The sequence below is a fragment of the Haemorhous mexicanus genome, chromosome 2 (genome assembly GCF_027477595.1).
Source record: "Haemorhous mexicanus isolate bHaeMex1 chromosome 2, bHaeMex1.pri, whole genome shotgun sequence".
Lineage (NCBI taxonomy): Eukaryota > Metazoa > Chordata > Aves > Passeriformes > Fringillidae > Haemorhous > Haemorhous mexicanus.
In genome coordinates, this window is record NC_082342.1 from 82544740 (window position 1) to 82558599 (window position 13860).

The 13860-nt window shown below is 40.8% G+C and overlaps 1 protein-coding gene across 5 annotated transcripts in view; it reads left to right on the forward strand.

The window, feature by feature from the left end:
* The window catches only part of FARP1 (FERM, ARH/RhoGEF and pleckstrin domain protein 1), a 200858-nt gene that overhangs the window by 27772 nt on the left and 159226 nt on the right, over positions 1–13860 (forward strand). For all 5 annotated transcript variants that reach the window (XM_059839267.1, XM_059839268.1, XM_059839269.1 and 2 more), the window contains exon 2: positions 10835–11030. In XM_059839267.1, coding sequence (XP_059695250.1) covers positions 10860–11030 — 171 coding nt within the window. In that variant the 5' untranslated portion in view covers positions 10835–10859. The remainder of the gene's footprint in view (positions 1–10834; positions 11031–13860) is intronic.

Below are 13860 nucleotides of genomic sequence, written 5' to 3' on the forward strand. Positions count from 1 at the left end.
GAGAATCTGTTCTGTTTGAAAATGAAAACTGCTGTAGCAGCAGTAGGGTTTACACCCTTCAGTGGGGATTTCTGGCACTGGGGTAAGAGATGAGAGCAGCAGTGGCAGCAGACAGTCATGCTCTGCTCTCACCCTGAGAGGGGGAGACCTCTGAGTGGTTGTGTACATGCAGGATAGGGCTGTTGACTTTGGTCCCACCTCTGGAAGGAAATCATAGAATCATAGAATATCCTGAGCTGTAAGGGACCCATAAGAGCCACTGAGTCCAACTCATGGCCCTGCACAGGCCAGCCCCTAGAATCACACCATGTGCCTCCTGAGGATGTTGTCCAAATGCTTCTTGACCTCTGGCAGGCTTGGAATCAATCCGGAGGAATCTGTCAAGAATAAAACCTGATGTCACTGTCCATGCACAAGGAAATAAGCTATTTTCTATCAGACGTGACATACTTCCCCCCCCTCCTCCCCCCCATTTGTCTTGCCCTTCCTGACAATCCTTTTGCACTTTTTGGGACACCTCTTCAATTTTGGCTTCTAATTCTCTTATCTTTTGCCTGCAGTTCTACCTCCCTTCCAGAGTCCTTGTCAGACACCAGACATCTTGCCTGAATGAGTGCCCCTTCCCCATCCTTGTCCAATTTTTGGTCAACATCTTCCTTTTTCCTGCCTTGTTTGTGCACTGCCTAAAGATCCCTGGCTCCCTCCTTTCCCTGCCTGTTGCTCTTGCTCTCCCTCCTGTTTTGGGCCCTTGTCCCAGTCTGCTCCCTCAGGTCTGGCAATTGTCCCTGCTGCTCTCCAGATGCACTCCTTTCGCTTCCCCGCTGCCCGGGTGCCGGCAGCCCGGCCACGGCCAGCACAGGAAAGATGGGCTCCCTCTGCTCCAGGGCCTGGATCTGCTCCAGAGCCTGGACCTGCTCCAGTTGGGCAGCCATGGAAATGAAAGGAGTCTTGGGCTCCTCTGTTCCGCGGCTGGCGCGTGCTCTCCCGCTCTGCGGGCGGTCCTTGGGTTGCCACTGGGAAAGAGAGCGGCATTGGAGCGTGCTGGGCCAGGAAAGGCTCCTGGGAGATCCCGGCTATTGACTCCCTAAAGGTCTTTGCCTGCCGTGAATGCCCTGTGTGCTACCATTGGATATGGCTATAAAAACTGATTTCCGTGTTCAGCATAATCTAAAGTTACGTGAGACTCAGGAGCCAAGAAGGGAATATGAGGAGTATAGGATGTTCTCCAAGGGAAGGAAGAGCAATCTAATACCCAGCATGCCTGCTTTGCCCAGCACAGCAGTGTCCTCTGCCATGCTGCTTTACTGGGACCCTTGTATTGAGTGAGAAGACCTGTTAAAATCTTCCAGGCAGCATTCACATTGGATTATTTGAAATGTATTATTTATTATGTGCCTCTTTCTGCTTGATCTTTCACTGTCAGCTTCTGCCTCTTGATACCTGAATTTTAAAAATGAATCTGAGCCCTACTCCTCTGTCTTGCTTGGACTGTAAAGGCTGTTTTGGAGTGTCATGCTTCCAATGACATTTCGAGGAGGTCAGTGCAGGCTGGTGGGCTGCTTTGGCAGTATTTCTGCTAACTCTTCTTGCCAATGCTGCAAGGAAGGGATCAATGCTTTCCGCTGTCCTCTTTAGTAGAAAAAGTACAGATTCCACAGATAATACTTTTTTACACCTCCAAGCAGGTGAGTAATTAGTTTTGAGATGTAACAAGAAACCACAGGGATGTAATCTGTACTGAAATAGGTTTGTTGATAAAGAGACAATGGTGTGGTTGAACAGGAAACCCTTCTCTAGGTGCAGCTTCTACAGCTTGCTCTAATAGTGCTGTGCTTTGGACTGACTTAGGTCGGTTTTCATTGTGAAGTTAGTTACAGTGGGAAAAGACTTTTGTTCTGCAAAACTCATACATCTGTCTTATGTGAAAACCCACCTTGTCTGTCTTCATGCAGCATGGATAATACTCACATTTTAGCCAAACATAAATTGAGGCTGTACCTGTAGCAACAGTATATCTGTGTATCTCTCACAATATCTCCAACAGCTGTTCACAGAATAAACGCTGTGTTATCAATTATCTAAAGACACAAAAGTACCCAGAATAAATGCTGTCTTATCAATTATCTAAAGACACAAAAGTACCCAGAATAAATGCTGTCTTATCAATTATCTAAAGACACAAAAGTACCCAGTACAGGCAGTGTCTGGACTGTGACGCTTAGCACAGGTAGAGTATTTCACTGATTGAAGTATTTGCACCAAGAGAAATGAGTTAGGAACCCAAGGAAGTTTGAGAGTTTTGCAATAATTTTTAAAAGAATCTTTGAATTATTTTAAAGAATGATATAATGGCATAATAATGGCATAATTTAAAAACACTCTAGGGTAAGTATTATACAATCACGCATCATGACCCATTTTGTCTCCAGCAGGATGCAAGTGAATATATTAAGTTGTTTTCTAAACAACAGTACATAAAGTAATTTTTTTCTTCATGCTACAAGTATTTCTTGCTGGTACTGTGTCATTATTAAGTGTGATATTTCCTTGGTCAAGAATAATAAAGGCTTATATAAAAAGACTTAATTTTTAAAAACCCAAACAAAACAATCATTGTATATTCGGTTATAACAAGCAGTTTTACAAACTTATAAAAAGTCTCTTTGAGGAACAGACATTTAAATATTTGAAACATGAGGAATTCTTTTCTGGTTTTATAGTGGGTTATATACTGAGTGTAGGGCTTTGGCCATAAATACATTTTTCCTGGTGCACAAGCAATGTAATAATTTTGTGGGAGTCTGATCACAAGCTTTGGGCATAAAGGAAACTAGTCAAGGCCATTATGGCCTCAGTTTAACATGTTTGGATAGGCATCATCTGTGGCTGCCCAATGCTGAGCACTGATGTCATTGCCTCTGTGGTTTGGATCCGCTGGGCCATGGGGGTGCCCAGCCCTGAGTGAGCACAGTGTGTGCCCTGCAGCTCCTGGGCTTCTGCTCCCTACTCGTGCAGCACACCAGCACAGGTGGGGGGTACTGGAATGACACCTCTGGTGGCTCTCAGCAGGAGAGAGAGCGGGGCCGGGCACACTGACCACGGCGTTTTGGTCTTCTGGTATGGATCTGTGTGCTCAGGCCAGGGAGAAGCTCCTCTGAAGGGCCACAGAATGCCTGAATTAGTCTCTGGTGTTCAGCAGTTCTCTGGAGGATCTGGCTTGCATTTAGGCAGTGTGAATACCTCTACTGTATACTCATACTTGGTTCAGAGAAATAGCATTTCCCCTGAGCTGTTTTATTTCTCAAAACCAGGACTGTATCAGATTTTCCCCCAACTGCTGAACAGTAGTATTAATGTAGTGTGTTATTTATTCTTTTGACATGTTTTTATTTCATGGAAAACGTCTGCGTTATGCTTGAAGCTGGGTATGAGTTGCTGGATCCCTTTCAGAATTCTGTTAAATCTGGAAATAAATCAGATTACTTTGTTCTACTATAAGCACATTCAGCTTGGCTTTCACATGAGGTGTTGTATGGGTGAATGAGCCCAGAGCACTCCAGCTGGTACAACAGCTTTATTTATGCAGAGTGATGGCATGAAAGGGTTTTGGAAAATGCTTTTAATGGCTTCAGAATTGATTTGTGCCACTATTGAACCACCAAACTGCTTAAAGTTCTTACCCACTTCATCTGTGTTTTCTAGTGACAAACTGTGGGCTCAGGTGATGACCCAGTTAATCAGGAAACTCTGCTGGTCGGAAACACAAGAAGTAGAGGTTTTCTTAGACTCTCCTTATAAGTTCCTAGCATTTACCATGTGGCAATAAAGCTTCCACAGTCTTTCTGTTCATAATGTGAATAGTTTTTTGCTCACATGGTGATGCTTTTATATCTCAACTGTAAAATGCTTTACGTCTTCATGAAATGATAACATGTACTTTCTCACTTCTACAACACATTTTATCATCAGTGAAGGATTAGCTGGGTGACTTCAGCATGTATTTCATGTTCTCTTTACTCTTAATATTTTTTTTTAAATCACATTTTGTTACTTGTACAACCGTGCTGAATTTCATTTTTTCATAGGTTTTAGTGACAGAATTGGCAGGTTACGCAAAATAGAAGGGGTGTCAATAAAATCGAGCATGTAAGTATATGATATGTGCTTCCAGCTCCTTCTTGAGCATAATTTCTTATGCAGGCAGTTTTGTCAATGGGTTGAAAAACATCTCAGAAAGCAGGTTGGGAGTTTTACAGTGAGGAAGAAATATCTTCCCCCTGGCCCGAGATAAAGCAGAAATTTTGTAGAAGAGGTGTGGTCTTGTCCAGTTGGGAAAGCAAAGTGTCAGGGAAGTATTTTCAATGGAAAACAGTGTTGAACTTCATGTATAAGTATGTTATAAACACATACATGGTACTTAAATGGTGATCCAGTAAGTGCAAAGCAAGTGGGAAATACTTAATTCAAATTTTAACTTATCTAATAATAAATGAAGCATTTGTGTGGAAATACCTCCCTCTGGTATGTTAAGGGATTCACGGCTCCACAAGATCCCTGTTTCCCTGTTTTGCTCAGACTGTGCCTTTGGATGTGAAGGGAAAACATAGTTGGGTGAGAGTCACTAATTGAGCAATTGGAGCTAATCATCCCCTTGGCTTAGCAGATAAAACACTAATTTTCCTTCCAGGTGTAGCCAGAATTACCTGTTTGTACAGTGCCTTCAAGTTGGCAGATTTAAAACCTGAATTAAAAACTTTAAAATTGGCTGTGTTGGTTTGAATATGATGTCGGCATTCCTGATTCAAGTAAGTGACGTTGATCGTGGTACAGGGGTGCCAGGTTGGGGTGGTGAAGAACAAAGTGCAGACAAGTCTCCAGAGGTTGGGAAACAGTCACAATCAGACAAAAGAGTAACTTGTATGAAGAGGTTTCTGAGGAGTTCCTTTGAGAGGGTGAGTGTAAGAAGTTTTGCTTACTTAATTGCTCACTTACATATGTACAGTGGCTCAGCTTGCTTGTGTGAGATGCAGGGAAGGAGAAAAATTTTTTGCCTTCAGTTTCAAATACAACATTGTCCAGAAACATAACACAAAGTGAATCAATATGTCTGCTGACATGTTCAATATCACTGATGGCCATCAAAAGTAATTGCAATGTTGTGGGTTGAAATAAAGTATTTGTAGACCAGATTGGCTTGATTCACAGAGCAGTCTGTGCTTAAGGGATGAAGATTTTCACAGAGGCAATTGGAAAGCATAGATTTCTCTATCACTGCACTTGTTGATAGATCTACTGACAGGTGTGTGGCTGAGGAAAAAGGATAGCACACATCCAATTTGTGCAGGATGGGACCGTTCTTTGCTGACATCTGGCAGAAGAATTGGAATCTGGGACAGCTGCTAGTGCCACAGAATTGCAGACAGTTTTAGGACCTGAATGCAATGAAGATAAATGAGTTCCAGTTGGAAGCTGAATGGTCCTAAAGCCAGAAATGAATGTGGGCACTCTGAATGCTGTACTGATAGGCTTGCAAGAGGTGCTTTTTATCCTGTGCAGTCATAAATGCTCATTATTCTGGTCTTTGGGCCACATTATTGGCATACTGAATAGTTTGAGTTTTTAAAGCTTTGTGTTACAGCTCAGGTCCCTAAATTTGACATTGGTTTCAGGCTCAGGCTAGTTTGGTGTTAACTAAGTGTACTCTATTGCTTTCAAACCTGAGCACTTAGTCTGTCCAGCTGCATAACCATCCCACAGAAACTGGGTCAAGGGATAAGAGAGTGTTATTTAGAGATTTTTCAGAGTTTGACCAAGATAGGTAACTTCGTGGGCTCTGTTAATTTTCAGTACAGGTAATGGATTTTATTATTTTAGAGATAGTCTTGCATACCTAAGGGAATTTCTTACTGCTGCAGGTTTTGGGAAGTCTGCAGAATGCTGAAGAATCTAAAGACTTGCTTCTGCAAGTCTCTAATTTTTGGTAGGCAGCCATGGTGTTTTCTTGAGCAGGAAGGTTTTTCAGGGTTAGTTTTCTGCATCTTTAGGGGCAGGAAAAAGATAAAAAAGATAAATCTGTGTTCACCCTCCATCCCCTTTTCCACTGGCAGTACAGGGGACTAGACATGACCTATCTTCTTGACCATACCCTGCCTTGAGCCTCTCTACTCACTTCATGAAGCAGCCATCACTTACAGTGTTAACCTTTTCTGTTTTGAGCTAGAAGACAGTCTAATGGTACAGAAAAAAATGAATTTTTATTGCCTTCCTGTATATTGTGGATGTGACCAGAAAGGGCAGACAAGAAACTGAACACCAATCCCTTTAGCTGCAAGCTGTCCTTTAGAGTCTGAGTCAAACCCAGTCTGCTGGGTGCAAGCAGAGAAACAGACACCCAGCACCTGTGTCTGTACTACTGCCCTTCAAGCTTGAGCTATTTTCTATTAAGAACTTTTCCCATTTCTTTGCTTCTGCAAAAGTGCTGGGTTTTATCAAAGAAATTATAAGTTGGACTTCACTGATCCTTTTAGGTCTCTTCCAAGACAGGATATTCTGTGATTCTGTGATTTACATGAATAATTTAAATTCTTTTAATCATCATATTTGCTTTGTACACTTCTACCAGGGACTTGCACAAATTAAGCAGGATAATGCTTCTCAGTATAAAAACCTGAACTGTACTGGCCCTCTGTCTGCTTCCCATCATTTCAGACTGAATTGTAGTTTCAGTCTTCCTGGTCCTGTTGCCTTGTTATGCTATCACAATTTTTTAATATGGGTTCAAGATGCTTGATTTCATTTTTATGGTAATTCTGATGTGCTAATGAAAAGGCAGCATCATTGACAATTTATGCTGCATGTATAGAATTTTCTCTTACTGAAGGTGTGCAAGTCTGCTATGTGCTTTTGGTAGGGCTCTACTCACACCATCCCACTGTGCCTCAGGCTTCCCCACCTTTAAGAGGAGTGTTCTGAGCACTGTGCTTCCTTCTGTTTCATGCTGTGGAAGTGTGTCATAAAGGAAAGCAAAAGAAGGGGAAAGAGCCTAGATACATGGTACCGTTCTCTCCCATAACAGCAGTCTTCAGGCTTTGGGAGCCTCTTGCATCAAATCCAGCCCTGGTCTGACCTAAAGAGCAGAGTAGGTGAGAGACGGAGTGGCATCTCTTCCAACATACTGCTTCTGTTTTCGTCAGTATTTTGTAAATTTTGTAGCCCTTTATTCCTGACCCTGTTTTCCCTGCCCCAGCCCCAACAAATGCTGTTTATACTTGCAGCTCCCTTTAGACTAAGTGAATTTGATACTTTTTTCATCCTGCCGAAGAAAAATATGTGGAAATTTTAATTGGCCAGAACCTTTCTGATGCTATAAAATGTGTGTACTTTGAACAGGGAGAACTGAGGTGGCTTTATGCTGAACCACATTGTGGCCTTTGTCCAGCTACTGCATCAGTATCTACAGACCTTAAATTTTTAATCCAAGCATTTGGTATCTGTATAAAAGGGTTATTAATGTGCGATTAGAACAAAACAACATCTCCTAATCTATCTAATGGCAGTTGTAGGGGTTGTTTTGTGTCTTCCAGGTGCTGTAAGTAGAGAAAGCTTTAGTCAGCCCAGTGGCCTGAGAGCAGCTGGCTGGGCTTAGCTCACCCTGGCATTGGATTTTCCAGCCTGCCGAGAGCTGATTTAATTTGCTAACCCAGCCAAGAACAAAACACTGAATTGTTTTCTTTTGAGTTAGAGAGGTGCCGTGGCTCAGCATGAGGAGGGTGAGAGTCAGTGCTCAGCATCAGGCAGGATTGTATGGGTGGGAGCTGGGGAGGAGCAGAAGGGGACAAGACTCCCCCGTGGGCAGCTCTGCTGTCTCAGTAACTTCTCCCTTCACACAGGTGAGGATACAGGTTCATTCTCTGCAGCAGGCTCTCTCCATCTTGCAGGTGCTACAGCACTACTGAGAACGGCACTGACATCCAGCAAACCTGCAGCTGAAACAATAGACTTGGTTTTGGCCCTGGGTTTCAACAGCTGTCAGAAAGAGCAGGCAGAAACTCTTAATTTTCAGAGTTCAGATGAATCCTCTTCTGTTTGCCACTCTCTGCTTCTATATTGGTTGTCTGTCTCCACATGTTTTGCTTAGAGCTGCAGATGCTAGAATCTGGTGGCTGCTGCTCTTTTTTCTTGATTAACACCTTCCCCAATTTACTGTTGTCTTTGAATTTCTCTGTCGTTTGTCCAGACCTGATCCATCTCTTCATCATGACAGACATTAGGCATCCTAATCCCCTCAGGTTTGCTCAATGTTTGCTTAATACTCTTCAGTTGTGTTCTGTAACCTTAGTTCACTGTCTCCTAGATCAAAGTGATATAAAGCTATACAGCTTGACTGATGTGCTATGTTATTTTAGAGAGGGTAATTTTTAAGGCCTCTTACATAAAGGTATAGTAAAAATATTATGCTGATGTTATGACAGCGGCATAGTGACACAGGTGGCATACAGAAAAAACCCTAAATAACTTCCAGTGCAGCATGCTGATATTTAGGCATGTAGGTTAAAAAATGGAAGGTCTTTTTCCAAGTAGCAGATGCTTGTGATCAGGGTAGCCTGATTACAGTAGTTCTTAGATCTTTGCTTCCTAATGAAAGTGTGTGTTTATAACCAAATAGTTAAATATATCTATAAAACAAGAATTTCTATATTACCAACTTAATAAAAAATCAGCTGTATATATGGAATGGTTCTGCTTCTACCTTTCCTGCATGATTTTTTGGCTCCTAAATTTGGGTGGTTTTCATGTGTTTCATAAAGTTTATTGGCCTCTCTGATAGTGTGTGTGGGCCACTGCATCATCTAGTCAGCAGAACATTTATAGAAGGGTTCAATGTCTGTAATATTTCCTTGCATGGATTATTTAATGGTATCTTTTGAACTTACTTGATTGATTCCTGTGTTTGTGATTTAATGGAAAGAACATAGCCAAAAACTTCTACAGTAGCACGGCAGTTGTAGAGGTCTTGTCTGCCCTCTTGGTGCTGGCTGGGGTATGTGGTGACTTCAGGAGAGCTCTTACTCAGACCAGAATCTGTGCATTTCTGGACTGGGTGCCTGTGCTGCCTTTTTAGATGATCCTGTGTACTCCACACACAGGAAAAACAGATTATTTTCAAAGGGGCCCAGAGTCTTTCTACATAGAGCTTGGTGTCTTTTCTTCTGGAATTCCTGCCTCCAACTGCAGCTTTCTTGTTGGCACTGCTTGTCTTATAAAAATATTTAATTTAATTATTTTTTAAGAATGAGCTAAATATATCTATCTATCTATATATATATATATTCATAGACTTTTAGATTGCAATGATAATTGAGGAAAAATTTGCCTCTCTGGTAGTGGTTGGTATGGGCTTGGGTAGGTTTCACTAGTATCTCTCTGACCTTGATGGGCAGGTTAGTGCTGAATCGTTGCAAAAGCCTGCCTGCATTTTGTTCTTCTCCTTCACTTGTGCCCATTGAGCTGTTATTTAGAAGTGTGGGATCCATAATTTTTGATTCCCTTCCTTCTCAGCTAACATTTCTTTTAATCCAAGTGCTGTTTTAAATTTTTTTACGCCTAGGTATTTGCTGTGTAAAAAATCTGTGGGAACAGATTAGTCAGGACATGGAAGAGTAATGTGTAGTAAATAGTGTATCCTGCCAAAGACAGGGCTGTTTTTATTCTATCCTTATGGTGGGAACTGGTGTCTTATTACCTGTCACTGTTCTTTATAGAATCCTGTAGAACTGGTGATGCATTCACAAATTTATAGGCTGTCTTGTGCTTCCTTTTTTTCCCATATAGGCTTCTCAATAATTGTAACCTCAGAGTTAAAGCCAGGCAGGGATTGGCAGTACTCTTATGCCTCTGTTCAGCTGGAAAGTTACATTCCCATTTGTGCCCGTCTGTGTGCTACATGTTTTGGTCATTGATTACCGTATAAAAGTCATGCAGAATGAAAATGCATTTACGAAGAAAGATAAATGGACAGTAGAAGTGGGTTTCATCAGAAACCCATCTAGAGTATCAAAAAGGAGGGTAGGAGAAGTGAAATAAAATTCTAGTGTGATGAGTAACTTTCAACAAGTAAAACTAATGGTGCTTGAATTAAAAAAGAAGGTTCAAAATTGTGCCAATAATGAAGAATTTCCCAATCAGTGCTGGCTTTTTTCCTGGCGTCCAAGTAGCATGTCCTCACAGTTCTTGGCTCATCAGTGGGATCAGGGCAGGCCCCAGGTCTAGAGCAGCTCTGGTCCCCAGTTTATAGTTGGTGTCATCTTGGCTTTCCCACTTCACAGCCCCTTACCAAGGTGGCAGCTGCAAAGTGCCAGAGAAGGCTGGAAGGAAGAAGTCCTGATGTAGCCAAGAGGGAATGATGGTCAGCAAGTGCTGAGTTGTCTCACTTGCTCTTCTCGCCTTCCTACCTTCTCTGGGAATCCTGTCTGGGGGTGATAACAGCCTGATTCATAAATAAATTTACATAATTATTTGAAATCTGGGTTCTGTTGTGCTCTATTTCCAATGTGGTTTACTTTTCCAGGAGGAAGAGAATAATTTTCCCTTGTGCAGTACCGTAGCCTATCAGCCTTACCCCAAGGAGGTGATTAGGCTGTGTATTTTGAAAAGTATAAAATTTGTCTGATTTTCTTGTCTTCATATGAGGCATTAAGAAAAAATTGTGATGGATCTTATTTGTTGTTAATGGTCATACAGTTTACTACCTGTAAGCATATATGCCATGATGCTTATGTGCAAAACATCTTCTTTATGACTGATATGGTCTTCTTTGCCCTTGTTCTTTTATCAGATATAAGAAACAAGTCTCCCTAAACATGGGTGAAACTGAGCAGAGACCAACAGCAGGATCCCGCTTAGGAGCTCAGGAAAATGCTGGGATCAGTACTTTGGAGCATGGACAGAAACCACCTATGACAACTCCAGGAAAACTTGTCTCTATCAAAATTCAGATGCTGGATGACACACAAGAAACTTTTGACATTCCGGTAAGGATGTGGAGGTTGGGGTGGCCAAAGATTTTTCAGGCATTTCTGATCATGCATATTCTCCAACCAGTTCTCTTTTTATTTCAGCTGTGATTCTTTGGCTAATGAATTCATGTTGCAGAGAAAATGGCTGTTGTGTATATCAGCATTAAATAGATCATGGTGCAGTACAATAGCATTAAACAGGGAAGTGAACTGTAGATTACAGTTATTAATTCCTTTTCTGTTTGAACAGCTTCAAGAGAAGTTGAAGTCCTTGGTTTTTTTTTTTCCTTCAGATATTACATTAGTGATGTCCTCTACTTTTTGAACAGTTAATGTATTTCCTTGCTGCTGTTTTGCTCTTGATCCAGTAAACTGTAGATGTATACAGAATTTTTTGTCTTTCCTCCGGCAAGTCCTTAGGATATTAACTTGAAATCATCCAAGTTTTCAGTAATTTATATCACTCTTACAAGCACTGAGTGCTCTCACAGAAGTTGAGTGCAAGGAAAGAAGCAAAGCAGTCTCATCTAAAGTTTCTCTGTACCCTGTTGAGAATAATCTGGGTTTGTCCTTCCCAAGGAGACAGAGCTGCTGCTGCTGCTTTAGTGTGTGGTTGTGATCAGTAGAATCAGTTGGAATTAGTTCTGATACCGAGACCGATCCAGTATCACACGATCTATCTGTTGGTAGCCACTAATGGTTTTAATGTGCCATGCTTACACAATTAACATGAAATGTGGTTGAACACTGCTGCTGTTATGGAATGTACTGGAATGTATATTTTTCAAAGTATTCAGGCTTCAGTGAATATGAAAGCAGAAACCTGAGTTCAAATTTAATCCTTTTGTTACTTGCATTTTCTGTAGCTATGGTAATTTTCATGCCTTCATTGGCTCAGATTTCCCTTCTGTAGAATGGAGGATCACCAGCAAGATACAGAGGTCTTAGACATACAGTACCCTAAACTGTATGTTCAGGGAAAAATGTTACCCCTGTATTAACATGAAGGAATTCTGATTATGAAAATTATAATTGTAAAAAATGTTTATAATGTTTTTATGGCCTGCTTATGAGGTTTGTTTGTCTATTTTTCTTTGTGTACATGCAGATGCTTTTTGATCTGCTCTTTGCTGCTGTTTGTGATCCAACTGCAACTATGTGTTCAGTCTCAGATTTTATTGTAGTGGAAGGTAAATTCTCTGGGCAGGTGGGTTATGGGTGAACTGAACTGCCATCAAGTGAAATGTCCTTGTATGTAGCAACTTGTTACACTTTTGTGCCTTCCAGAACGCCTGCCAAATATCCATAGCAAACAGTCTTTAGGTAAAAGCAGTCTTTAGATAATGGTTGCTGTTCAAAAGAGTAGCTCTACTTTAAACCATCAAACACTAATAAAATTTTGGTGCTCTTTTATGTGATATAAATATCTCTATTATTCCAGAGACAAGTTTGGGGTTTTTTTTTTAACTCATCTGTTGATGCTAATACACTGTATTTTGAAAATTGAAAAAGATGTGCAGACACTTACGCAATGCACCCTGTAACTCCAGCTTTGCTTCTGGGAGTTTGAGAAAACAGTATTTTTTGGCCTTTAATATTAGAAGATAGCAACATTTCATTTGTTTTTAACTTCAGCAACACCTGGAAGACCTGGGGATATAAACAACTTTCTGTTGTGATCACTTCAATATGATTGATTTCAGAGACTTTTATTTCATAACCATCACTATTCAAGGAAAGCCCAGTTGGTTTGAAAGTCAAACCTTGTGGTAAAATATGCAGGATGCTTAGTTATGAAATCTTTTACAGCAAATATTTTCTAAAGCCTTTTGTCTTTAATCTATGCATAGTCAAATGGAGGAATACGTGTTGTTTTCAGTCTGCTCTATGATTGTTTTAGACCCATCTCACAAAACTGATAAAGTTTTGATACATCTAAATTGAGGTGTTTATTCATGCTGGAAACCCCCTGTTCCTATTTATAAGTTTCATGTTTTTAGCCAAATTGGTGGAGTATACACAGAAAAGGAAAGTGATACCATTTGAACAAAATATTTTCGGAGCAGCAAGTGTGGCCGTGGGCAGAAGACATTAAACATATATGCCTAAGCACGTCTGTGGGTTTGATTTTCAGTGGAGAATTAAAGACTTTTTGCGTGGTTGAAGATCTGAACTACGCTTCCCAAAACCTGAGCTGCTATGATTATGAAAATAAATTTGCAAATACGATACAAGTATAAACTGTGAAGGATTTGTGTTTCCTACAATTTCAGGAATTTTGCTGCACAAACCTTTCTGTGTTAGCAAATGAGCCATACTTTGGGTGGTTTTATTGATGCTTGTGGTGTGTCTTGTAGGATGGTATGAAGTTTATTGATGCCCGTTTATTATTTTCACATGAAGTCTGTGTAAAAACGGAAAGAGATGCTGGTGCTACTTCCTCCTGGGTTTGGGGGAACTGGTGAAGTAGTTGGGACTGTACATCTGTCTGGTCCTACCTCTGTGCTACTCTTGTTATACCTTCAGCACCATCACCCCATTAGCTGTAAGACCTTATTATCTATGTGGTATTTTTATTGGGTTTGTTATTGTTTTGTTTGAACATTGTCATGGGTTTAGGTTTTTACTGTGTGCTTGTTCATTTTTTTCTTGTTTATTGAATTTTGGTTTTGTTTGTTTTTAAATTCTATTCCAGGAGACATGATTCAATATCCTTGCTCTTAAGAAACCCCTTTTCTCACATTGTATACAGATGACTTGTTACTATGAGTGCCAAATCCATCAGATTTTTATGTCTGTTCTGTATATAACAAAACAGGAGGAAAATATGACCTACTTCCATTAC